The sequence below is a fragment of the Peromyscus maniculatus genome, chromosome 5 (genome assembly GCF_049852395.1).
Source record: "Peromyscus maniculatus bairdii isolate BWxNUB_F1_BW_parent chromosome 5, HU_Pman_BW_mat_3.1, whole genome shotgun sequence".
Taxonomy (NCBI): Eukaryota; Metazoa; Chordata; class Mammalia; order Rodentia; family Cricetidae; genus Peromyscus; species Peromyscus maniculatus.
This window is the reverse complement of record NC_134856.1, coordinates 82,969,672-82,997,581: the sequence shown is the minus strand read 5'-3', so window position 1 is coordinate 82,997,581 and position 27,910 is coordinate 82,969,672. Positions and strand designations below refer to the sequence as shown.

The 27,910-nt window shown below is 38.9% G+C and overlaps 1 protein-coding gene across 28 annotated transcripts in view; it reads left to right on the top strand.

Annotated features, from left to right (window-relative positions):
* The window catches only part of Celf2 (CUGBP Elav-like family member 2), a 533,080-nt gene that overhangs the window by 210,766 nt on the left and 294,404 nt on the right, over positions 1–27,910 (top strand). For 4 of the 28 annotated variants that reach the window (XM_076572803.1, XM_076572787.1, XM_076572788.1 and 1 more), the window contains exon 1: positions 5,909–6,197. The exons of 19 other annotated variants lie outside the window; for them this stretch is intronic. In XM_076572803.1, the coding sequence (XP_076428918.1) occupies positions 6,124–6,197 (74 nt within the window). In that variant the 5' untranslated portion in view covers positions 5,909–6,123. Of the gene's footprint in view, positions 1–5,906; positions 6,198–6,537; positions 6,694–27,910 lie in introns of those variants that run through there. 5 more of the 28 variants (XM_076572801.1, XM_076572781.1, XM_076572800.1 and 2 more) reach the window with 4 other exon arrangements.

The following is a 27,910-nucleotide window of genomic DNA, read 5'->3' as shown; positions in this document are numbered from 1 at the left end:
CCTGGATAGACAGTTAGACTACTTCTATGAAATGGCAAAATTTCCATGAAGATTTTGTGGTTCTCCTAAGAGAAAGAAAAAAAAAAAACAATTCCTCTAATAGACTTATTAGGAAAGTTAAATAGTGATTTGGGATCTTCAAAAACTTCTCTTATAGAATCAAAGTGGTTCCATATTTGAACTATTATTATAGTGGGAAATTTTTCCTGATCTCAATTGCTTGATATATTTTCAACCTACACGTCACTTTAATTGCTCAGTTATATAATCGCTGTAGTAATAATTAGGCTAACACATTATACTTATCTGAGGATCATGACAAGCTTTGAATTGTCATCCATTCATCTCTACTAGGAAGTAATGGCCACACATAAGACAAAGGTCTAGCTGATGAATCAGAAAAATTAAATGACTTTGTCCCAGTGTTCATCAAATTCTTTGACAAAGTGAAATTCAGAATCCAACAGGTTTGGTCTTTAAATCTCACTATCGTTTCACTCAGTTTGAAAGAACTATTTGTCCTAAAGGGTCTGATCTGTAAACACCAAAGCAGATATCTTCTGATCTTAGGAGCCCAGATGTCCTTGCTGGGGATCAGTTATCACTGTGAGTAAAGTGGATTCTTGTGCTTTATTTCATAGAAACCCAACCTTTTAGTCTCTTAATCCTCAGTCTTCCAGTTGTATTTGCTCAGGAAAAAGGAGCCTCACACAAGTCAGGCAGGCCGATTGTCATTTTCCTTGGAGATTTTGATTCTGGATAAGATCTGCCTCAGTCGTGCCCAAGCCAAAAGCTTCCCACATGCCTTTGTCCATTTCTTTTTATTTCGTGCCCACCTGTTCCTGCTCTCTCTGGGACCTCTTGTTATGTCGGCAACTGCGTCCTCTCAGCTGTTGCTGCTCAGCTGTTGTATTTTGTCAAGCAGCAATTTCTCCTTTTGAAAATTTGACAACTTGGGAGAGAGTCAGATAACTTTCTGTGGATTAGGGGGAACATTCAGTGGGGTGGGGTGTTGATGGGTGGGTTGGGAGGGAATTAGAAACTTCATTCTAATCAAGTATAAATTTTGTTCCTGCCGCCAGGCTGGCACCAGATAAGGGCACTGGTATCATTTGACAAATCTCGGTAACTTCCAAAGGATACTGGAACATTCCTTCAAAGGCTACCCCTAGTCCCTCCAATGCCTTCCATGTGCAAATCTCCACGCTGGACAGGGAAGCCTTTTTTGTTCTTCCCAATGTTCACATCCTATTTTCTTGCCTCATGGTACACAATCTCCCATCCTCCCCCTTGTCCCTCCTGGCAGTGTCTGGAAAGGAATCCTGCTGCTCCCTATAGAGACAGCTGTTGCTACTTCAGAAACCAGCCTAGGTCAAGGCAAGTGAAATTTGATTTCTGGTACAAATAAGTAACCCTTCGGCCAGCTCCTCTCTCCACTTTGGTAGCTGCTACCCACCTCCTCGGGCACACAGCTGTAGAGGAGAGTGCAGACGGTTGTCTGGCTCCCATTTGGAAGAGAGAAAGAAAAAGCAAGGGGGAACAGGGAAAGGAAGAGAAAGCTGAGCAGGGGAAGATTAAAGGCTGCAGGAGTGGAGGAATGGAGAAAGGAGAGAAGGGAAGGGGCAGGTTAGTGGGGGAAATGAGGCGCTGGCTGAGCTCTGGGTCTGAAAGACCCAGGATGTTAACATTCTCTGCCCTTGGAATGGGAGCTCCTGACAGCCCTGGAGGGGCATCTCATTTTCCAGTGCGAAGGTAGGTATACAAAGAAGCAGCTTCCGTTGAAGGGCCTCTTCAGAAGGAATAGAAATTCACCCTGCTGCATTTGGGCTCTATTAAAAACGAATTGAAACAATAACAACAGCAACCACAACAGATAAGATTGCACCACATTGTGGACACTGTTCTCCAGGAAGATAGACTATTTAATATTCCCTTAGAAATGTAAAATGACTGTTTAATAACTACTTATTTCTGCATGGGTATTTACTTTTACCTGTCTAGTTGTAGGAATGTGTTAAGAATGCACTCAATATGGGGAGAACAGACGTGATAGTTTTAGATTTATGATTAGTGATAAGTTTATTCTTAAGTGATGACCTTTATGGAAAAAAAAGCTATATTTATAATGTATTGCTTAAGGACTTGTTTGGGGTTGTTTAAAACGTTTTTTTTTTAATCATTGTTTATTTTTGTAAGTTGTTATCGAAAACTGGAGTGAGTTAAGAATAAAACATGCCCACAAAGTGAGATACTCTCTCAGGTACTTAAAATTCATGTGGATTTCAAGTTTATTGCCTGGAAATGATGGAAAATCTCATAATAGGCCTGCATTTCTTGCTCCAAATGGCTCTGAGCACATTGGGCTTGTTATTTTGTTGTTGTTTTTTTAAACTGAAACAACTATGTTAATATAATTTGAATTCAAAAGTGTGATAGGGAAAAGCTGTTTTGGCCTTTGGTTTGTATTGAGTAGCCAACAGTGAGGGCAGTAAAGAAATGCTTTTTAAAACGGGGCATTTGGCGTCCGGCGAACAATACTAACAGATCTATGTTAATTGCTGATGGCTAATGCTTTTCAAGGTACAATTATGTGGGGAGTTAAGAATAGGAATAATAAAAGATAGAAATTTGTCTTATACAACGTTATCTGCAGAAGAAGAAAATAAACTTCTTTTATTATGAACATTAATCATGGCCTGTCAGGTGTCAGTTTTCCAATTCTAGTATGCATTTTGTTAAAAAAAAAAAAAACGTTGAAAGATTCAGTCAGTGGAATGTATTCTGGTTCATTGCCTAGAGTGGCAGGGAAAGGAGTCTTCCATTTTAAGCCATGTGCACTCTTATGTGCAATGCGTTTATTAGCACCCTGTTTTATTGAGAGTTGTTTTGAACACTAGTGATAATTCAGTGCTCAAACAATGGCCATTGGACAAAACGGTATGGGATGCTGAGGAGGGAAAGGGGAGCTGAAACAGCACAGTGTGCCTTGCCTTGGAAAGCCTCATATAAAATGAGGTCATTCAGAAACTTTCCCTTGAAGTGCTTCCAATTCTTGAATTGCCTTTTGTTTGGGAAATGAATAGCAAGTTGATTAAAAAAAGGAGACAATTAGGGGAGGTAGGGGGATGGGATAGAGAAGAGCTTAAGGTTTTGTTCCAATGGAGCTAAAACTACGAAGAAACTTCATTGTTCCTGCTAGCCTGGTCCCCAGGGATATCTGCACAAGGTGGTGTCACCAACTAGTTCATGTCTAAAAGAGAGACCCTGCTAATGTCCCCGTCCCCTTTCACTGCTCTTGATAAGATCCTTGGCTTGAAAATCGCTCTTCATTGAAACCAAGTGTTCAATTGTGGCCCAGAGAAGCTGTCTGCCAGTTAATTTTAACTGCCAAAACATGATACCTGATGGCTCACTGCTGTATGGCAATCTAAAAAGGATCCTTGTTGAGTCCTTTTGGGGTGGGCTTTTCTTTTTCCCTTTTTCTTCTTCTTTTTTCAGCTAAAGCAGCAAAATGAGAAATTGAAGCTTTTCTTCAAGAGCTGTTTTGCTGGGTATTTTATTTTTTATGTTTAAGTTGATTTTCAGAAGCGGGCAGCATGCATGTGATGTGATCATAGAAACTGAACAGACACGAGAAATAAAAGCTGTCATTGGAAGACTTCCGCGTCACCTGTCAGGTGGGGGAGTGTGCACATTTTGCTTCCCTGTGGCTTCTCCATCAGGTGCCTATGCACTCACACCATTATTTGTGTATTTGCCAGCCAGAGTGCTTAAACTCAGCTACACTCTGTGGCTTTTCTCGGTTCACATCACCACATTCCATGTAGTGTGGTTTTCTTTTATTTTCGACCCTGGTTTTGCTTAGCTTCAAATGGCCAAAGCCAATGTGCTTTGAAAAGCATGCTACACTGTAGTTGTTAAATAAGGCAATAACCTATGCACTTGTAATTCTCTCCCTATGACCTACTTACATCCTACTTCACCCTCCTTATAGTATGATTAAAAGCTGCTTTGAATCCACTATTGCCTCAAGGGATTTGAGGCTAGAATTTAACAAACTGCTGAGAAGGCTTAAGTCAGTAAGAGGGCTTCCCTACAGCTTCGCCTAACTAATTCACACGCAATTAAAGAGAAAATAAATATTTTAGAAGTGTATATGTTGATGAAGCACTTTCTACCTTATAGAATAGAGGTACATGTGGAGCTTTATTCTGTAGCTGATTTGAAAATGCTTTTCTTTTTAGTGTGGTTGTGTTTTGTTTGTTTGGGAGGTTGGCTTTGTTCGATCTATCTTAAATTTACTATACAGCCAGCTCATGGTATGCATTCAGGATTTTGCAAATAATATAATACACTGAGAATGGTCAAGATTTGTCTTCAGTTATTCAGCTAACTACTTCTGTAAGATAATTGCAAAAGTAGCTGGCAATAGCTTGGTAAGGAATAAAAGCAGGTTAGAATTAGGGGGGAAAGCTTGGGTATGGTTTTGTTCTAATAACTCATTTTTGGTGCTGTTGTCTGTCAATTGATTATAAACTGGGATCTGGCGCCTCCAGAAAGGCAAAAGTTCATCAACTCTTCCATTTTAATTACCTTGCAGCAAGGAGGCTAAAAGCCAGACAGGTTGTTCAGCTGAAGAGGGAAGTCGAATCAATTGAGTTTGTTTGTGTGGATTTCACTGAATAGCATAGGTCTGCTACCCCATACTGCTCACTATCCCATCTGAATTTAAAATTGACACATAACTATTTTGTCTTATAATCTCCAAGGAGAGTTTCCATTGTCATACAAGAAATTGATGAGGAAAAATTAAATCCTTTCTTTATATTGTGTCAGATAAATTTAACTATTGTTCACTTAGTTTAACTATTTGGCTACCATAATCCAGGCATTCCTTGATTTGTGTGTGTGTGTGTGTGGGACGACCAGCTCCTCAGTACAATGCTCTGGTTTTCTTTAGAATAACAACAGCATTGAATAGAAATAAAAAATTCAAACAAAACCATAAAATATATCTGTACTATGTATTATTATATGTACATATGCCTATGTGTACACATAAATTTAGTGTATACATATGCATTACCTCAAAGTTTAAGACATGTCATTTGAAAATGGAATAAAAAGTTATTACCACAAAAAGTAAACTATAAAGTGTCTAGTGTGCAATTTATGATATTGACTTAGAATATGAAATTAAACATACGTGTGTCTACACCGTGAAAAGTTTGCTTTAACCCAAATAACCAAACAAGCAAGCCACGTTATAAACTACTTTTCTTAAAAACTTCTGCTAAGCATCTATTCATTTGTCGCTTTTCCTCTCAATTCCGCGTACTCTTGTCTTTCCACAAATCTCAAGTGTGCCACGAAGTCACAGGATTGGCTTTTAACGTTTGAGTTAAATCACGGGCAACGCCGATTTTGCAATTCACCCTTTTTCAAAAAAAAACCCAAACAACTCGATGTCTGGCTGTTTCTCCTTGTCGTTTTAAGACCCTCTTATTTCTCGGTGTTGAAGTAGCTGCCGAAGGCGGCACGTTTGTCCTCCCATGTCACTTGGGGCCCTTTTCTCTGAGTTACTTCGCCTGGAGGAGCAGTTAGAGGATCCCGTCCCAGGGGCGGCCGGCCAGCCTCCCCGACCCCCGAGGGGCACGGAGGTCACTCGCGGGGACCGGTCTCCCGCGGCTTCGCACTCCGCGTGGCCGTGGGAACCGGGCGCCGAGCCGGGGACAGGGCGGCGGCGGCAGCAGCTCGGCGGGCGCCTCGGGGCTGCTGGGGCCGTGCGCAGAGAGGCCGGGGCGCCGCCGGGGCCGAGCGGGCGGGCCCGCAGGGGTTAAGCGTGGAGCGGCCGCCCCGGGAGGGAGCTCCGCCCCCGCCCGCCCGCCCGCCCGCCGCACCTGGCGCTCGGCAGCCCGGCCGCCCCGGCGCTGGCTCGCGGAGGGGATTGGTGGAGCGCGCGAGGGAGAGAATGTGACAAGTGCCCGCTTCGGCGGCCGCCCGGGGAGGCCGCGCGCACCTGTCCCTGCCTGTCTCGCGCCGCCCGCGGCCGCTCGGACGCGCGCACAGCCCCCCGCCGCTGCCGCCGCCGCCGCCGCCGCCGCCGCTGCGTGCGCTGAGACCATGACTTCTGCCTTCAAGCTGGATTTCCTCCCGGACATGATGGTCGAGGGCCGCCTGCTCGTGGCTGACAGAATGTGAGTGGCCCAGGGGCGGCCGTGCGGCGGCCGAGCGGGGCGTCGTCTCCTCAGAGGCAGCGGGCCGCCTCCCTTTGGCTGGCTTCTCTTCTGAGGACGCGGCCGGCCGGGACGGCCGTAGGGCCCGAGCGGGGAGAGCGGGGCGAGCTTGGGTGAGCTGGGGGAGCCGGCCCAGCCTTCCCCGGGCGTGCCGGCGCGGGGCTGGCGGGAGGGGAACCCGCGAGAGGTCGCGCGGCGTCCCGGAGCCCGAGCTGGGTGCGGCGTCCTGCGATCCTCGGACGGGCCGGCGGGGGCGCGGGGCGCGGGGTCCGGGGAGGGGCGGGCGCGTGCTGCCTTGCACGCTCGCTCGTGTCATTAGAAATGCGGGGTGGCCCGGCGGCACATCCCCGGCTCTTGCACTCCGTCCTGAGATGGGAGAAAGGAGGACAAGGGAGAGAAAGAGGATAATTACAGACCCCTTAAACTAGCCAGGTGTACTCTCTTGCAGAAATTAGAGGTAATTTTTTTTTACGTAATCGGGACGGTTTTGTCTGATAGGCAGTCCGTGGTTTAATAATTAATGTGATTCTGGTGGTTTTACGGGCCGACAAACTAGGATGGAGCGGTTATTGGGACAAGTAGAGGGCTGGGATCCGCGAGTCAAGGAAAGAAACTATGTATAATTTTTTATCTGGCTGGTTTGTCTTCGTGTGGAAGTTTCTCTCTTTAGCTCAGGAATCTCAGTAGGATCCACTTGTATTTTTGGCATGTTATGTAAAGAAACCCCAGATAGAGAAAGGATTGCCAGAGAGAGATGGAAAAGTCTGTGTCCTTCTGAGACATGGGATGTATCTAATTCTCTTGTCAAGTGAGGTATTTGATAGTGCATCAGAGGCGGGGTGGGTGGGGGTGGGGGGCTGCTGCTGTCAGTAAGATAATGTACAAATTTTTCCTGTTCTCTCCACTGTGAGACTTAACATCCATATGCTTTCTGGCACCTTATGGTAGTCGTCAAAATGCTCAGGCCATTCCAGGCTTTATGATCCATTTCCCTGGCAGCCAAGTTTCCCTTGTGAGGGTAGGTTCTTTTTCTGGTATGTTAAGTATTATGAGTTGAGAATCTTGAGAAACTCCACCGTGGCCAATTATTAAAGCCCTAGAATTTAAAAAAAAAAAAATCAAGTGGGAGATAAAGGTGATAGAATCTGTTAAATATGAATTGTCTTTTCAGTCGATGTTAGGGCTGCTAACTTGAGAGGACACGGTCAAGTTCACTGTCTCAGAGATAATCAGATAACAAATTAAAATATCAAATTCCCTTTTGGCACTTTTCTCTGAAAAATTAATCTTGATCAGTAATATTCTCATGATAGTTTTAAGAGATCTCTGTCCTGTCCTCTTAAAATATAAACCTTACACACACACATAATCCATATCTGCACATGAGTTACTTTGCAAGTCTTACGTGTTTTTCTCTATTATGCTAGAATGTTAGCTGAATCAAGGAGTTGGATTGATGATGATTTTGAATTTATGGTCACCTGCTACATAAGTGACATGATATATCTAACTAGTGAATGCTCTATGAATTTAAAGCATTAATGGCCTCTGAAAGATGTAGTCTCTTGTCAATTAAATTATGGATTATGAAAATTTAATTCCTCCTTTTCATTTGGTAGATGAATGTGGCTTGTTCAGACTCTTAGCTCTGAACGGAGCCTTTGTATCTCAGCCATGGATTTTTTTTTTTTAAATATGAATCTTAATATGACTTCTACCCCACTTTCCTTCCCAAAGTTCATGATTTCCAAACGATAGCCTTTGGAATCAACCCCAGATTGTTTTCCGTGTTTGTTAGCTAAATGAACTAGGAGAAAAAAAGAATTTGCAAATGACACTTTTCTTGTTTGTCTCCAAGATAACTGTTGTACATCTCCACAGTCCTGAGACGTACTTTCCACAAGAGCGTGTAATTAACTCATGTTAGAGATTGTGTTTGGGGGCTAGTGGTGTGCAAGTGGGAACATAACTTTTGAAATGCTTGAAACCCACCCAGGCGGTATATTTTATAGCCATATTCGGACACTGGAGGAGATAGCTATATGGTTTTATTGTTTGGGGGACTGGTTGTCATATGAGGTATATTGCCATTTGGACTGAAATGCAGTCTGCTAGATATTGGCCTCTTCGTAAAAGGAGTTTAAATAAGGCAGAGGGACTTTTCTGGTGCTGATTTTCTAAATCGGCAGAACATATTTTCTCAATGGCATTTTCCCACAGGAATATATTAGATAAGTTTGCAAGATGTAATATGTTTGAGTCCTCCAGGCAGATGAACAAATAGCTTTTGAGATGAATTATTACGCTTGATGGCCCCATGAGCCATCCAATGTTTAAAGAGCCCAGATCATTTAAGGCTCTGTAGTGGTGTAGAATTGTTATAACATATGCTTCAAAGTTTTGGGATTTTAAACATTCAGTAACAAAACTGTAAATGGAAATAAGCATTTTAAATAATCTTGGCTGTTTATTTTTTTGTGTGTTATTGTAAACTATTATTCATAGCAAAGCATAATGAAAATAGGAACTGATTTTTTAAAATTCTATTTTAAGCTGGGAATTTGGTTTTAATTGAGAATGGGGATGAGTATTTCCTCTTTGTTTTAACTTCACTAGTGATACACTTAGAGTCTCTTCTCTTTGGCTTTTTAAACAGAACCAATATATAATGGCTTAGAAATGAGGCTACAGGTGAAAATGTGGCTTGAAAATTACTAGTTTAGTATTAGTATTTAGATTTGCAGTGTTAGAAGGCTGAGAAGAGGTTACTGATAAAAATGGAATCTCATTTTTTTCACATTCAGTAAATAACCTTAAAGAAAATAAATCATCCTGACTATAAATTAGTAAACTTGGGGAAATCATCTGCTTGTTGATAACAGGAAAAAAAAATATTTGTATGTAAGTGAGCTGAAAAGGGCTTCTAAGGACATCATTGTTAAAGTTAAAAGGGGGTTGGAGACCATCTCATCTGACCTCATTTTATAGATTAGGAAACTCTTCCAGGGCAATAGGACTAGCCCCAGGAGGCATAGTCATTATTGTTTCTGTAAAAGTGAAAATGTGTGTTTAGTAAGCTGTGTGGCTACTGTGTGCCAGGACACTTGATTTATTTGGTCTCTCATCCTCATAGTAGGTCTAGAGGGTAGGAAGTGTTCCTCTTGTACAGGTGGTGCTTAAAAACCAAAATTGTGCCATCTGAGAAAAATGGATCACCTACTTAGAACTGCTATACATACTCTTGGTTTTTATTCAAACTCAGATTATTACATCTTTTTATTCACTAATTAGAATATGCATTGATTTAAACTTTTTTTTTAAGTTTACCAGCCAAGATGGAGATTAAAAACATTTGAGACTCCCTCCTCACCTTTTGTATTGCTTTTAAACTTGATGTGGAAAATGTGATTACAAATCATAAAATGCCAAGATTAATGACATTTATTACCCGATTCTGTAATGGTCATGAAAGGAGACTAAAATGAAACTCTGAAAGAAGAGCTAGCTGTGCTCGTATATGGATCTTTCATGAAGAGTTTGAATATTCTGGGGTAGGCTTTTCAGTTAACAGTACGTACTTCTTTATCATCTGCCTTCTGAGACCAAAAGTTCTTGCCACATAGGTTTTTAAAGGATGTGAATGTTATCTTTGATCTGGGCAGAGGTATTACTCTAATTGTTAAGTCTTGCTATTTAATTGTAATGTGCTGGATTGAGATTGCTCCAGCATCTGTCGATGAGATGCAGTGAACTAGGAAAACAAGAACCTTGAAAGACAAGATAAAAAGGAGATAGGGTTTTCAGATATGAACCTAGTAATTAAGATTTCATGGGATGATGTTTTCTACCTCGAAGTGAGTTTTTTTCCCTCCCCATAACAGCTATAATAAAACTATTTGGCTTTTGAAGAATGCAGTCTTTCTGTTTTATATAAATCTCCAAACTTTTAATTTCTTTTTAGCCTTTTTTTTTTTCTTTTTGGTGTGTGTGATTTTGTTCTTTACAAGTTAACACTCATTGAATTTCCATAGAACAGGTGATGTTATGATATGCTAAATTTGATCCACATGAATGTAGATACAGCTAGCACATGTTAAAGTCCAAATATTGTGCAGAAATTCAGTAGTGTTTATAACAGGAATCTGAGGTCATTAACAGGAATTTTTAAAAACAAACAAAATGAACCACTCTCATAAGTGTTCAACAATCTATACGCATCCCTTATTTGCATTTAAATGGAAATGTTATACTTTCAGCATGTTTGAAGGAGCTAAGTTAATAAGTCATTACTCTGGTTTACTTCCAAATCTGAACTTCACCCAACTTTAGAAACTCATTATTTCAAACAGAATTTTATTTCTTTAGGGAAGAGAGATATTTTTTGTTCTTAGGTATGGATTATGTCATCATAAAGAGCTAGGTAGTTCTGAGTATAATATTGTTTTACAAAACTCCAGAAAGGGAGGCTTTAAAAAACACTAATGATTTCCAGTTCATTAGCACCTCCAAGTTCTCATGACACCCTGTCTGTTTCCACTATCACACAAGTATCAAGTCATGGAATGAAGCCAGCGTCAATGCTGTGCTACTTGTGTAGCCGTGCAGAAAATGTATTTTTATGTTTTCCTTAAGAAAAACGCTTGCTGAACCTAAGAGAAATGGAGCTGAGTGTTCCTGGAAAAACCTATGTGGGAAACAAAAACTAATTAGAGCAGTAAATGTGATGCTCACAGGTAATTGTAAAATAATTATTCCCCTTTAGCATCATCACTGTTTAATTGTGCTATCCAATATCTTCCTGCTCTGAATCCAGATGTGAAGGGATAGCAACCTTCTCCTCCTCCTGGGAATGTCTTTTTCATTTAGTGTGAGCTGCACACTCCTCCTAGAGGACTTATAAAAGAAAGAGGAGAACATTTAGGGAGGTTTTGAACAGCTTCCCTCTTCCCGTTTGTCCTCAATCATGACAGAAAGTGATTACTCCAACTATTTCTATAGAAATACGATTCCACTTATGTGGCTGAGATGCCTTCTGTGAGCACATCAGAGATTTACACTTTTTTTTTTTTAGTGCCAACGCAGAGGTTTATGAACATTCTCTTTTATGAACTGCAGGTTGTATATTATGTTCCATGTTCAGATATGGAAATTAATATTTAAAATCAGCTTATAATTTAAAATGTAGTGATAATAAATATGCAGTCATATGACTTTCAAAGTGACTACGAATACAAATTCACACTGGGTTTAATAATTATTCCAGTTAACAAAAGTCTTAGCAAACTTAGCAGCAAAATATTAGATCTAGTTTTTTTCTAAAAATTTACATAAATTTAGATTATGTTTAGAATAAGTTATAAAACATCATTTCCGCTGATTCTGTACTGTTCTGTCATGCATATGTAGCCTTACGGTTAGATTGGTTGACATAATCTGTACTTCCTTTAGGTCTGCATGAGAGTAGGAACCACTCATCCGTGACCAGTTGACCCAGATCTCCTTTTTGAGTAACAGTGCTTTTCGAATGAGATATATGGAATGTTTTGGTTTTGAGTCTCAGTAGTTAAAGAAGTTTGTCTCTCTAGTGACATGCTATCTCTCTCTCTCTCTCTCTCTGACATAACCCTGGAAATTATGTTTCTCCAGTACATTAGCTGCATTTTCTGACATTTACAGGCTTATTTAGGACTGAAAATTTTCACTAATGAATTGCACATAGTATTCAGAATTAACTTTAACCAATTTATGTGACATAAATTAGGTGCTAGATTCCCTTTACAATACTCAAAATTTCAAGAACTGCTTTGAACATCAACTGAAAGCTGTGGCCTGATGATACAATGCTAATCAAATAATGCTAACACCAAAAAGTACAACCCAAGGAACTCAGTCAGGCCAGCATCATATCCACTAAAATATGGAAAGAAAAGAAACATGTGGGACTTACTGCCATGACTTTTCTATGAGGATAGTTTAAAACTATTTTACATACCATAAAGTATAGTCCTGTGTATTTTAATTTACTATGCTAAGTCCAACATTCTATGATTTTTATTCTAAAGACTTAATTTTCATGCTTCTACTGAAGTTCATAGTTAAACTTAGGTTCATTAAGTTTTAAGATGGTACTTCACATCCTTTTCTGTGAATTATATTCTTGTTTTTCTTCATCTCTGTCTGTAGCAAGAGAGTTAGACCTTAGTTACCTAGTATAAAGAGACTTAGTTGATCCAGTGAGCTAAAAGGCAAAAACTTTACTTGACAGTGGTCTGTGTGTGTGTGTGTATGTGTGTGTGTGTGTGTGTGTGTGGTGTGTGTATACATACATATATATAGAAAGAGAATATATATTTATAAGATTTCATTTTAGTGATCATAATACTTCACTTTCTTGAGATATCTTCCACTTAATGGTCTTTGTTTGTGGAACTTATAAAATTGTGACATAACATAAAATGTGCTTATAGATTATTACCTTTATAACTGAAGAATTTATGTTTCAGGAATATTTTGCATGGTGACCAGTCACGCACTACATATTATGATGACTGCTATCCAAAGGTCTCAGAACTGTTTCAATCTCTTGATCTAGACCACAGATTACTTTCTTTAAAAAAAATGGAAAAAGCCAGGCGGTGGTGGCCACACGCCTTTAATCCCAGCATTCGGGAGGCAGAGGCAGGCAGATTTCTGTGAGTTCCAGGCCAGCCTGGGCTACAGAGTGAGTTCCAGGACAGGCTCCAAAGCTACACAGAGAAACCCCGTCTCAGAAAAAAAAAAAAAAAAAAAAAAAAAAGGAAAAGAAATTCACTCTGATAATTCCATCATTTATTACTGGGTAAATAGCCACAGCCCTCAGTAGTGTAGAGACTTTTCTTCTTAGTGTAAAGTGCTGGGGCCTCAGTGCTTGTACTTGAGCTGCCACACAAAGTCTTCATTTGAATACGATGGGGACTCCTCATAGAAAAGTCATGGCAGTAAGTCCCACATGTTTCTTTTTTCCCGTGTTTTAGTGGATATGGTGCTGGCCTGACTGAGTTCCTTGGGCTGTACTTCTTTGGTGTTAGCATTCTTTGATTAGCACTGTATCATCAAGCCTCAGCTTTTAGTTGATGCTCAAAGCAGTTCTTGAAATTTTGAGCATTGTAAAGGGAATCTAGCACCTAAACTAAGTATTTGACAAAAATGAACATTACAAGAGATTGACGAGCCCATGACCCCCGAGAACCTGTTAGTGTAAACAAACTTACACACCCATGCAGAACTTCAGTTCTTTTGCCTTTGGGAACTGAAGTGAGGTTCTGGGTGTTGGACAGCAAAAATAGGTACTGGATTGAGGTCTGGGGTTTCGTTTTGTCCTTGAAATTTTTAGGAGAAAAAAAGAAGAGAAGGGTAACGTAACATGAACAACTTAAAGGACAGCATTTGGCAGGAGATTGGTGCACAAGTATTTTTTTATTCTTATTTATTTTAATCTGTACTTTCTTTGTACCTCAACCTAGACTCAGTGAGGATATAAAAGTCCATCTTTTTTTTTGAAGTTTTCCTGATGCCTTTATTTTTTCTTTGTACATAATCTTTTATTTTAGTCTTCTCTGAAGTCCATTTGGTTTTTGATCCCTTCTTTGGTTTCAGAGGGGTCATATGCATTCCTGGCTATAGTTCTCAGAGTTGGATCAAGAATGAAAACACCTATATCAGCCTGGAACAGCTGTATATTTCTGTGCTTTAAACTATATTTTGACTCCCTGCATTATAGAAGGGCTTGAGCATATGGGTGGCATATTTCAGTGATTAACTTCATGGATGCCATTGTCTTGGCCAGCTATATTTGGCTGTGCTGCAGCTGTGTTTGCTTTTCCAGAATTATCACCAGGAGCCCTCCAACTGCAGTTGTTCACTAAGTCCATGCTGGTAGCCTCTTTCCTCAGGGATTGCATTGTCTACTAGAGCGTCCTTTCATAGAGTTAGCTTCTAGAGATGACACACTAGTCCTTTGAAAAGCCCAAATGTTATGAATGCTATTTGGTGTGGACAGTTTTGATCTCAAAACAATTTATTAGTAATAAATTTGTCTTTTTGTAGCAGGATAACCCTACTTATCTCTTCACACAAAGTCTATGTTTTATTGACTCCTGCTTACTCCTTTTCTTTCATGTTTGTTTAGATGTTGAAAAGTTGCTCCCAACATTTGATGGGTGGCATTTCTTCCTCTTTATTACTAAAGTATTTGAAGTATATTTTTTTACTGAATTCTTGTGTCTTAGAGACCTCTAACATGTTGGATTGGAGACACAATTTTTTTTTTATTGACATTGCCGTCTATTTAGTTTTCTTCATAAGAATTTTTTTTTCCTTAGTATAAAAACACCCTAGTTCTATGGCCATGTGTGGGTTTTATTTTTAAATGATAATAACTTCCTCTTGTATTGTTCTGTCCATCAGTGATGCTCACTTCAGTATGGTAGCATGGAATCTCTGGAGTCTCTTCAGCCCAGTGGAAGGTGTTCCTTCGTGGTTGGGTATCCTTTATATGGAACTACCCCGGGTCTTCTGCTGACTTCATTTCTAATTGGTTTTATGCTGATTTCTTCCAAGTCTCAAATGGCTTGCCAGAATTTCTCGTCAAGAAAATATGAGTAATAAGATGCTTTTCAGCTGTCACACAGTTTTATTGTAAGACTAACTTGGAACAAGGATGACAACTCAAATATTTTGCACTTCCATAGTACTTGAAACTGACCACACATTCACCTGTTTCCTGGGAGCATCAAATATAATGGAACTTCATTATAACTGAGCTGTTAATGTTTTTTCTCTCAGAACATTCATTCTATAGTCTCAGGCAAAGACCCATAAAGCAGTATTGTTCTCCTGTAAACTTTCAGGAAATGCTCAGTTGCCAGGACAACATTATGATGACTGATTTTTTTTCCATCCTTTTTCTGTATGATGATAGTGAAATATTATGTTTTAACTGTGAACTTGTGCTCAGACCTCCCATTCTGGGATGGGATAAAAAAAAGAAAAACCGCCGGGCGTGGTGGCGCACGCCTTTAATCCCAGCACTTGGGAGGCAGAGGCAGGCGGATCTTTGTGAGTTCGAGGCCAGCCTGGGCTACCAAGTGAGCTCCAGGAAAGGCGCAAAGCTACACAGAGAAACCCTGTCTCGTAAAAACCAAAAAAAAAAAAAAAAAGAAAAACCAGTATCTCCTTTTAATATCTTGATATATACAATCTGTGAAGCCCATCTCTACACCTACTGGCTCAGACTGCAATTTTCTTAGGAGAAAAGAATCATCTAAACAATCTCATATATTGAGACTCTGGCCCCTGCATTTTACCCAGGTCTCTGATTGGAATGTGGAAAGGAAATAATGTAGCTTTTGCAACCCAGTGGCCTCATTAGCTACTCTAGCCACAGCACACCTGAAGAACACAGGGTTAGTAGCTAGAGGAGGGAAAAACCCAAAGAAAAAAATAAAAGTGATTTTTTTTTTTGTTTAAATTTACAATGTGGCATAAGACAGTGAGCATAGTATGTGGGCTGTTTGGAGCATGTAGGTTGGTGCCCAGCTGTTGGTGGATTCTAGTTCTCGTTTGTACTTATTGAAGAACCTCCTCTTTCTCTGGACATTGTTGATAAGCTCCTTATAGTCTCGACAGATCAGAGCAATTATAAATGTGATCATTTGATTCTAATACTACAAATCACTTGATTGTTTTAGATTAGTCATGACCATGTTTTCTTCAGAAGCCAGTCTTAGGATGTGAATCCATTGCCTAAGAAATATCCTCTATAATGGGCCAGGGGAGTTCTTGGCCTCTACTGTGGCTAAATCATCACATTGTTTGGAGAAACTCTGTAAGCTATGAAATTGACCTCACAAACACAAACTCTCTTGCCTTATAAAGCAGAGCATTTCACTTATAAGATGAGCCAGGTAGGGGCTTTGATGAAGGCAGAGGGGATGTGGGTGATGGTGGCAATTACTGCTGTCTTTTAAGTTTGTTGGTAGAGCAAAACTAGGTCTCCAGTGGAAACTGGCAGATCTTTAGAAAGGGGCCAGTTGCAAGGATACTGAGTGTCTCTGTGAGAAAAAGTCAGTTCTTTGTAATTAGCACGTTTTATCAGTGTCTAAGAAGTCTAATTTGCTTTAAAGGCAGATCTTCATTTGGGCCAAGATAGTATAAAAAGCAACCAAAGTTGAATTATAGCCACACTATTATTTTGCCTCTATGCCTTATTTTTCCAGGTCTTCTTGGGACATAGTATTTTAGATGCAGATTGAGGTTCAATACAGTAGGAGTGCTACAAAGCCAAGCATGTGTTTCCTTCAGATCTTCCTGAAGCCTAAGACCTTTTCTTTGTCACTTCCTGAAGTTTAAACCTAGAGGTTGCTCTTCAGATGTTTGAGTTCTTAGATCCTCCCAAGGCCACTAGCTTCTTTCTTTCTGATTTGCATCCCCTTGATCTCCTTCAGTTGTCTTATTGCCCCAGCTAAGACTCCAAGTTACTATATTGAGTAGCACTGAGAGAGTGGACAACTTTGCCTTGTTCCTGATTTTGGTGGAACTGCTTTGAGATAATCTCCACTTAAGTTGGTGTTGGCTATGGACTTACTGTAAACTGCCTTTGTTATGTTGAGTTATGTTCCTTTTATCCCTAGTCTCTTCAGGACTTTTATCATGAAGGGGTATTGGATTTTCTCAAAGGCCCCTCCTTTGTCTAATGAGATTATCATGTGTTTTTTGTCTTTCAGTGTGTTTAGATGGTGGATTATATTTATCAATTTATGTATGTTGAACCATCCCTGCATATCTGGGATGAAATCTACTTGATCATGATAGACAGTTTTTTGATGTGTTCTTGGATTCAGTTCGCAAGTATTGAGAATTTTTGCATCTATGTTCATAAGGAATATTGTTCTGTAATTCTATTTCTTTGTTGGGTCTTTATGTGGATTGGGTATCAGGATGACTTTGGCCTCCTAAAATGAATTGGGCAATGTCCCTTCTCTTTCTTTCTTTTCTTTCTTTCTTTCTTTCTTTCTTTCTTTCTTTCTTTCTTTCTTTCTTTCTTTCTTTCTTTCTTTCTTTCAAATAATTTGAAAAGTATTGGCATTAAGTCTCCTTTGAAAGTCTGGTAGAATTCTGCACTAAAACCACCTAGTCCTGGGCTTTGTCAGCTAGGAAACTTAATTACTGTGTCTATTTTATTAGGGGCTATAGGTCTGTTTAAATGGCTTATCTGTATTTGATTTAACTTTGTAAGAGATATGTATCTAGGAAATTAACCATTTCTTTTAGATTTTTCAATTTTGGTGGAATACAGGTTTTTAAAGTATGTCCTTATGATTCTCTGGATTTCTTTGGTGTCTTTTTTTTGTTTTTGGTCTTTAGAGACAGGGTTTCCGTGTGTAGTTCTGGCTGCCCTGGAACTCATTCTGTAGACCAGGCTGTCCTTGAACTCAGAAATCCACCTGCCTCTGGATTAAAGGAGTGTGCCACCACCACCTGGTCTCTTTGGTGTCTTTTATGTTCTCCTTTTCACTTCTAATTTTGTTAATTTGGATATTCTCTCTCTGCCTTTTAGTTAATTTGAATAAGAGTTTGTCAGTCTTACTGATTTTTCTCAGAGAACCAACTCTTTGTTTCATTGATTCTTTGTATTGGTTTTTGTTGTTGTTTAATTTGATTTCATCCCTGATTAGTTTATTTCCTGCTATCTACTCTTTTGGGGTGTGATTTCTTTTTGTTCTACAGCTTATAGGTATGCTGTTATTAGTATGCGTTATCTCCAAATTTTTTTATGTAGGTACTTAGTGCTATGAACTTGCTTTTATTGTGTTCCATAAGTTTGGGTATGTTGTGTATTCATTTTGATTCAATTCTAGAAAGTCTTTAATTTCTGTCTTGACCTGTTTTTCATTTAGCAGTGAGTCTTTTTGTTTGTTTCCATGAGTTTGTTTAGCTTTCTGTTGTGATTGAGTTCCAGCATTAATCCATGATGATCAGGATATTATTTCAGTTTTCTTTTATCTGTTGAGACTTGTTTTGTGTCTGAGTATATGGTCAGTTTTGGAGCAAGTTCATGAAGTGCTTAAAGGAAGGTCTGCTCTTTTGTGTTTGGGTGAAATTCTCTGTGAATGTTAGGTCTGTCAGCTAGCTCCAGCATTTCTCAGTTTAGTGTCTGGAAGACCTGTCAATTGGCAAGAGTAGGGTATTGAAGTCTTCCACTGTCAGTGTGTGAGGATCAATATGTGATTTAAGCTATAGTAGTGCTTCTTTTATGAACTTGGGTGCCCTTGTGTTTGGTACATGCATGTTAAGAATTGCAGTGTCCTTGATGGATTTTTTTTTTCTTTATGTAGTGTCCTCAACTATCTCTTCTGATTAGTTTTGGTTTGAAGTCTGTTTTGTCAGATAGTAAAATGGCTACACCAGCTCTGTAGGGAGTGTGGGGGATTTCCCCTCTATGACTTTTCTGCTCTTCAATTATTTCTTGTGTTTTCTTGGGTGTGATTGACCTTTTTAGGTTGGAGTTTTCCTTCTTGTGCCTTCTGTAGGAATGAATTTATAGATAGCTATTGAATAAATTTAGTTTTGTCATGCAATGTCTTATTTTCCCTATCTATTGGGATGGTGTAGTAGTGTGAGCTGGCATCTGCAGTCTCTTAGAGTCTGCAGATATTTGTCTAAATCCTTCTGCTTTTAGAGGCTCCATTGAGAAGTCCAGTTTAATTCTAATAGGTCTGCCTTTATATGTTACTTGGTCATTTTTCCTTGCAGCTTTTGATATTATTTGTTTCATAATTTAGTTTTTTGATTATTTTGTGGTGAAGGGAGTTTCTTTTCTGGTCCAGTCTATTTGGTGTTCTCGTTGCTTCTTGTATCTTTATAGGTGTTTTCTTCTTTAGGTTAGGGGAATTTTCTTCTATGGTTTTGTTGAAAGTATTTCCTGTGTCTTTGACCTGGGATTCTTCTCCTTCCTCTATTCTTATTACTTTGAGATTGGTCTTTTCATAGTGTCCCAGATTTTCTGGATTTTTTGTTTTAGGATTTTTATATTTAAGTACAGTTTCTTAGTTGTAACCAACACTCTTGTGCTTTTTAAAATACTTTTCTGTCAAATGATTTTTTAAAATTTTATTTCATGACAAGACCCAGTTTTTTTTTTCAGCGAAAAGGCAATAGTGTTGCAGATGTGTCAATGGAAAGGGGAGCATATTAGTGTCAAGATCTCTGTGTCTGAGGTAGATTCTTACCTACTCGGGATAAAGAAGCATCTTGAATGTTAAAGTGGATCCTTTTTATTCATTTATGGTTGTATATTTTATCTAGTTTTCTTTTGAGGACTTATTAGACACCTGGAATTTCACTCCAGAGATTTACTTTCAGCTTCTGAATGTTTGCATTTGATTTAAATGAACAGTTTGTTTTTTCTGGAGTAACTGTAGCTCTGCTTCTTAGGAATCAGGAAAAGGCTCTCAAGTAGTGTTGATTCCCTATTGTCTCCATTAGTTGGCAATTTTATGCAGCATCTTTTCTAGAGTTGCAACCATTCTTACCTCCTTAAATAAACCATATAATAGGCAATAAATTAAGAGAAATCTAAACAAGGTGATAATTGGTTTTAGGTGATTGACAGCTGCCATCAGCTCATGTGTGGGACCTATTTCTTCTTTTTATTTTTGACTCACCATCTTTATTTAATTTTATTTTATGTATGTTGGCATGAGGGTGTCAGGTCCCCTGGAACTGGTGTTACAGGCAGGTGTGAGCTGCTGTGTGGGTGCTGGGAATTGAACCCAGGTCCTCTGGAAGAGCAGCCAGTGCTCTTAACTGCTGAGCCATCTCTCCAGCCCCGGGACCTATTTCATTTCAGGTATCATTACATTGCCCTTTCATCCTCTCCATAGCATAGCTTTTGCTCAAGAGTAGAACCATTTACTAGGATCCCAAGCTTTTAGGAGACTAGAAGTTTGTCTTTTAACACTGAGTGTCTCTAAGAGTTAATAGCAAAGTTAGAGTAGAATTCATGCATGGGTTGATCTAAAATATCAGCAGTTTCATACCAAATATTAGCTTGTCGAAGTGCCTTTACTCTTGGCAGGAGACAAGCACTGTAACCTAAGAGGATGTGATTGGAGTGGGGTTTTCATGCCCCATGTGCTTATTGTATTCTTGCTACTGATGCAAACATTATCTATAATTACATTTTCAAGTGACTGAAAATTGCAGGCTTTGTTGAACAAAAATACAGCCAAAGAAAGGAATGTATATCCACTCTATCCTCATTATAGGGCTTTCAGAAATCAGACTATGAGGCCAATACCATGGTTCTCAACTCTGTGATACCAACTCCATTCTCTGATGTTTGAACACTTTGTCAAAATGCTGGGTTTCCTATGATGATCATGTAATTGGGAAAATGCTATTACTCTTTTAGGGCTTCGTTTGCTGTTCTGTCATCTCAATCACTGTGTATCTGCTATCACAGATCTTCTGTTTCCAGGACATAGAACAAGAAACCCCAATTTAGTTTAGCTTCAAGCACAAAGGGCAATAGAGAACATCTGTTGAGGTACAGACACTGTTGCTTTCTGGGTGCAGGTACAGTTGCGTTCCTCTGACTTTACGTTGTAATCATAAATCCCAGCCATTCTTGTACCACTGATTTAAAAAAAAAAAAAAAAAAAAAAGTTCCTATAGCCGGGCGTTGGTGGCGCACGCCTTTAATCCCAGCACTCGGGAGGCAGAGCCAGGCGGATCTCTGTGAGTTCGAGGCCAGCCTGGGATACCAAGTGAGCTCCAGGAAAGGCGCAAAGCTACACAGAGAAACCCTGTCTCGAAAAACCAAAAAAAAAAAAAAAGTTCCTATAGAGGCCTACTGCTTCATGTATTCTTGCCTTGTCCTTAAATTCTGGCCCTTGTACAAGAAAAACATCCTGCCTTAGTGTCATACTTCAAGACACCAGACTTCATATCTAGCTTTAGTAAGAGTGTAAACCACTTGGATTTTTAAAACAAAGTAGAAGGAATTAGATTTAATGTACCTTATATTTTGCTCATCGTTGTTTATGATTTTTAAATTCATGAAATAGAAAATGTGCCTTGACTTAGAGTGGAAAACTTATAGGAAAAAGAAGTTATGATGATTTTATTGTTAATTTGTTTTTAAAATGCCAAATTTACAGTTTTTGTGCCATGTTATGGTATTATAATTCACCTTTTAATCTATACTGCAGCCTAAAATTGGTGAAAATTTTAAAGAAAAAATACTGTGATGGCTTTATTTCAGAGAAGCAGCAAAACAGAGAAACAAGGTTGTTCCCAAAGCCCACAAACTATTACTGAGTCTTGTGTTCCTTTTCTGATAATTGAGACAAACTTGATATCAAAGAAATATTTATTGGGTCATGATTAAGTTATTATATAGTTAACATTCACTTAGGGCCGGTGGATATATGGTAGATTCCCCAATATGAGTGTTTTGCTATCTTTTCAAACAAAATTATTATAATGTATGTTATGTTTTGAACAGACCACTTTATAGTCTAATATGAAGGTTTCCAATTACATTATGTATTTAAAGATTACCAGGGTTTAAATAAAAGGTTGTTTATGTAATACAATATACCAACAAGGTTTATTTTTATTGTTGTTATTCTTTTGAAATGTAAATGTATTGTTACAGCTTTGTAAGCAAGCTCAGGCAGTAAATATTCTGAGAGATAGGCACTTTCTATAATTGCCCAATTGTAAGGTATAAGTAAGGGCAACTCAGTTTGTCTGTTTCTTGAGTTTCCTCTATGAATTACAATCAATCAATTTCCCCTCCACTCCCTTTCCTGGATTGTTTTTCTTGACAGTTTGTATTTGTTTCTAACTACCTGAGTTCTTGATATCTTAGATTTTTAGCCAATCAGCAGAACTCATTTTAAGAAATGTAATTAGCCCAGAACTAAAGTATATTAGCCTTTAAAGTTACCTAATTTTCCACATTTCTTGTGTGCCTCTCTGTAGCAATCTGATTCCATTGTGGTCCTGTAAATACAGCACAGGTCAGAAAGTATATTTTATTCTTACAGTTTGTTCTGCAGGTTGAATAGGTAAAATTCAGTTCGACGGCTGAGGAGCATTTAGGAGTGACAACTGATCTGTTCAGCTGAGACATCAGATTTTTGCTGTCATGTGGAAATAAGCGAAGCATCTTTTTGTACTGGAATCTATTCTTTTTTATATTGTTTTTAGATGCTTGCCAATGAACAAAAATGGCTACATTATTCTAAGCATAATTCTTCACACATTCAAAGTCTCAAATGGACTGGGTGTTTACTCACTTCCAAATGTTCTAAGAGTTTATAAAATGTTCTTAGAGTAAAATCATTAAACTTGTGGTTATTCTGAACTTATTCTGTGGCCCTTAGAAATACCAAGATATTCTTCAGGGAGACACTAATTTGACAGGAAGGATCTTCAATTTCATTTTGGTTAGGCCATGTTGAATTAGTCTAGGTTTTTCTTATTGAATCTTCCTAACTTTCCATAGATCTTCATTTTCTTCAAAAGAGTAATTTCACACTTTGTCCAAAAATGCCATAATATCTAATATGTTGTATGCTAATATAGAAAAGGTTTTAAGTTAAAAAATTTGTGTGTGTGTGTGTTAATGTGTGAGAGAAAGAGGTTGGGGAAATATGTGTGGTATGTGCACACGTGTGTAGGCACACATATGAAGGCAGAGAGTCTATTACTCTCTACCTTATTCCCTTGAGATAGGATCTTCCACTGAACCTGGAGCTGGGCTGGCAGCTGGCAAGCACTATAGATCCTCCTGCTCCCCATCCTTAGAGCTGGGGTTATAGGGCCATACATCAACATCACACTTTTTACATTGCTTCTTGAAATTTTAATCCTGGGACTCATGCTTGTGCAGCAAACACCATTAACCAGGAGCCATTTCCCCAGCCATGACTTTCATTCTTTAACCTACAGATCATGTGACATTAATATTATATTGCCACATCATTTTTGGCAGATTGAGATCCTTAAAAGTAATTATTATTTATCACTAAGAACATTAAAGAAATACAGTGTTGTCATGACAGTGCTCATGTATGTTAGTGCTTTTGTGATCTTGGTGCCGTTAGTTTGTGATAGCAAAAAGCCAACATAGTCAAAACTGGGAAGATTCTAGTTCTTCCTATCTGCAGAAGTTGCAGAATAGTCGTGCCCTTCCCCACTGGTTCGATTTATGTCTGCTGTGAACCACAGGATAAGTTGTGTGAGCAAAGAGGTGGTGATTTTTGTCTAGTCCCTCTGTTGCTCCCTGAACTTCCTTTAGAAGAGTTCTTTCATTTACGTGAGCGGAAGCTGAAATGAGGAGATGTAGGAGGAGATGGCAGATGACGAGAGGAGGAGGAGGGCATGGCCACCGCTCATTTGGCATTCCAGTGGGGACCTCCAGTTCTTTGCACATTCTCAGTATGGAAGATAGAGTGAACATGTGACATGCTCTTCTAGGATAATATCCCGGTTTGCCACTGTTGTACCAGTGTCAACTTTAATAGTGTACTCCCTTTGCTCTCAAAACTGACCTAGTTTGAATAATAGGCTGTGTGGCACCCCATCGCAGGTGTCCTGTGTCACTAGCTTTCTTAAATGTAAACATGTGCTGGTCGTCAAGAGCTGATACGTGAGGTTAATACAAACCTTTCTAAAAATGGTTATGAAGGCTCTTAAACTTCCCAGGAAAAGAAATTTTGATCCTCTCTCTAATTCTTAAACAAGCAAAGATGTGACAACCTTTCCTTTAATGGTTCTGATGTGTTAGCACCCTGCAGGGCATTTTAAAATATGTCATTTCCTTAGGTTATTTTTATTCTTTAACCCAGATCTTTTGTACTGGAAATTTCTGGGAATCGCTGTCAACACCCTTCCCCAGGACCTGGATTCTTGATGGAGGACTTGCAATGAGACTTTGCAAGAGACCTTTTTGTTTAATTCAGTTAAATTTGTGAAATAACTTTTCCTCATTCTGGAAAGCTCAAAGAGGAAGCTACGGTACTTCTGATGACTATCAAGTCAAGCATGACCAGAGCCAGAGAGTGAGCTGATGGTCCTGCCTTTGTTTGTTCTCACACTGCCCTTCCAGAAGCCATAATGACACCAGGCTGCCCAGATTTATTTTTGCACTTTAATCTCTGGAATACTTTTTTACTCTATCATGTCAAGTTATCTTTCTTGTACAGTGCTAGAATTTCAGAGGATTTGTGAAATATGTGTGTTTAAAATCGATTTTCTGATTTTTACATTTATACCCAGCTGTTTGTTATTCAGTTCAGCCATCAGCATGAGTCTCAATGGACCGTGTAATGTGCAGCTGTAGCCAGACGTAATGTTTCCTCTCCCCAAATGTTTCTGTTAGAAGCTTAGAGAGGCAGGCTAAAGACTGCTGATAACCATGTTGCCTGCATTAATTTACCCTCTGGAGCCACGCAAATTCTGCTTGGCAATTTTATTTCATGATCAACAAGCAGAGCAGTGTTTGTGATCTCTATCCATGGTAGTAATGTTGACACTGTATATCAAATCTGTCTGCATTGATATGAAAGGTACTTGTACAGCTAATTCAAGCTGCAGGAAGCTGTCTGATCTGCATGCATAAATACACTAGAAGCAAGTTTGTACTTTGGAAATATCAGCCAAGATTCCAATAAAAACCTTTGTCTAGATTAAAATAGGTCCATAAACCAGTTCTGTGCACAGAGATTTCTTCAGAAACATAATTTTATGATCATTTCTCTTTAACCTCTGTAGTCAGATCTTGTGTTTAATTTACATTTATTATTCAAATCTGTGTTTCCTTTTGTTTGTATGATGTACCCTTGTTTAGAAGCTACAGCTTCTACTAAATTTAATTACTTCCATTCGAGCCTTTAAATTGAGGGCAGATTCTATTAATTGTTAATTACTTTCCTCTGCCGTTTACACAGTAAAGGTACAGTTACTAATTGAGGGTCTGTGCTGTATAGTGACAGGCAGCTCCTTCCATCTCAATATTTACCTTTCTATGGAGAGATTTTTTTTTATTTCTCTAATCTTTTGTTAATGTAAAATTAGACATTCAATTGATATATTGACCATCATTATGATCTACTGTCCTTACATATTCTAGATAAATAAATGGCAATTATATTTGACTCTGTGTTGCCATCTGGTGGTGGTGTTGATCTCTTTGGGCCCCCTTAGGCCCAACTCCAGTGGGAAGATGGTGTCCTGAAACTATTACATAGCCGATTTCACCCTCCAATTCCTCACTGGTGGATCAGGGGTAGGGTAGGGAGGGAGGAGGGGGAAGAAGGCTTATTATTGGAGGTAGGGTAATTATCTCATATCTTTCATATATTTGACAACTTTTTGGTTTTTTCGAGACAGGGTTTCTCTGTGTAGCTTTGCGCCTTTCCTGGAGCTCACTTGGTAGCCCAGGCTGGCCTCGAACTCACAGAGATCCGCCTGGCTCTGCCTCCCGAGTGCTGGGATTAAAGGCGTGCACCACCACTGCCCGGCCATATTTGACAACTTTTATTGTCTCCTTAAAAGTCTTCTCTTGACCTCTGTGCTTTCTACTCCTTTTCTGTTAACTCACCACACCCCCGTTCTTTCTAACTGTAAACATCTTGGGCTCTTACTTTTTCTTGTCCAGCTTTCCTTTCCAGTGAGTGAGCTCACATACTCACATACCATGCCTCGGTTGAAGGGGGAGTATAGATGTTATGTTTTAACATTTGGCATTTTTATCTTCTTGTTTCCCCTGGTGAGTTGTTTTTGAGCCTCAGTAGCTAGGCTGAAACCATGGATAGATTTGCTTGCTCATTGATAGGCACATTTTGAATATTCCTGAGTGGCTCAGAGTCCCATTTCAGCAGTTTACTAAAAATGTTAAGGACTCGACTAAGTGCTTCATAACTTACTAAAACAGAGTTTCATTTTTTTGACTCAGGATTCTACAAGATGAAAGTACTTCATGAACTAGCTTGAGTTAATTTCTCACATTGTATTGCTTACTTTAAAATGGATATGCTGTGACAGTTAGCTTTTGTATCATGGTGTTCTGCTTTTACATGGTTTTAAAGTTTTTTTGGTGGTGATTGTTCTTTTGAGACAGGGTCTCAAGTCCTTCCAAGAGTCTGAAACTCTCTATAAAGACAGGCTGGCCTCAAACTCACAGAGATCCCTTACCTCTGCCTTCAGAATACTGGGATTAAAGGTGTGTGTCATCACATTTAGTAGTTTTTTTTAACTTTAAACTTAAGAAATTGTAAATGTGAATATTAGGTTGAACTAAAAGTATTTAAAAAACTAGAGATTTTCTCATTTTTGGAAACGTAGGTTGACTAAAAAAATATTTTACTTCCTTGTATTTATTTGATTTTCCAAAAATGTCCTGTGGTACTTCGATTCTGAGTAGGTAATTGTGTTAGATTGTGTAGCTGTCATCTCTGCTAGTAATCACAAAAAAGGAGAAATGGAGCATGGGAAATGCTGGGTGTCCTTCTGTGTAAGCGTCAGTGGCTCCTTTTGGGAGACCCAGTCATACCAGCAAGGATGAGCATGAGTCATTGTTCCTAGGATGGATATTACGGTGCTATTTGAGAATGAGTCACTTTCCTCTTACCTGTACCTTCATCTCTTCGTCGTCTCTGGACTGCAGAGAAAATTCGAAGAAAGAACACATCGAAGGTGGTTTGCACCATAGTACTTTACCGAGTTGTGCTGATAGAAGTATGTGGTGTGTGAAATTGAATGGTCTTTCAAACTGTAGTGCTTATTAAGTTATTGATACAGGATGGTTGTCGACTTAGGCCAGGTATGAAGATAATCCTATTACAAAGTGATTACCTGACAACCAAAAATGCATTGACACAGTTATGGTACTAGGATGGCAGGAATTCTGACAGGTTTTCTATTATCAGGGAAATGTTATGCAGTACACAGTTATAAAAATGGATTCTGGAGTGAAAAGTGAAATACTCATTGTCACAGATTTTGTGTATATTATGCATATAAGTTATATGTAAATCATAAAATCACACAAATTATGAAAGTAGGGCAAATCTTTTTTAAGGATTATGATTTTCTAATGAGCTATATAACCTTAGTATAAATATCCTATCTCAAACTATTTTAATATTTGGAGCACTATAGATGGGCTTGAAATCATAATCATTTTAAATTGTACTGGTTGATTTCATTTTTATTAAAACATTTCTGGTAGCAATGAAATTTACTTATTAAATAGGATTTTGGAGTTTAAAATGGTATTCATAAAATAGGTACGGTGGCTCATGCCTATGATCACAAAACGGGAAACTAAGGGTTGCCATGAGTCCAATTTGGACTATATAACAAATTCCAAGTGAAAAACAAAAAGTAAGAAATAGGAAAGTTTTATAAATTCTTGGTGGTAGAGAATGGAAAACATCCTTCTACAATTAACCACTTGTCTTTTTAGTTTATATCCATATACATAATGAATATATAATCTTAGCACCTTAAGCTGAGTGTTTCTTTGTGTCCCTATTGTCCTGACTTGTGCATGTACATATAGATGTCCACACTGCCCTTTAATGGCATTGACTGTGTAATGGCAACATTAGTGTTGTATA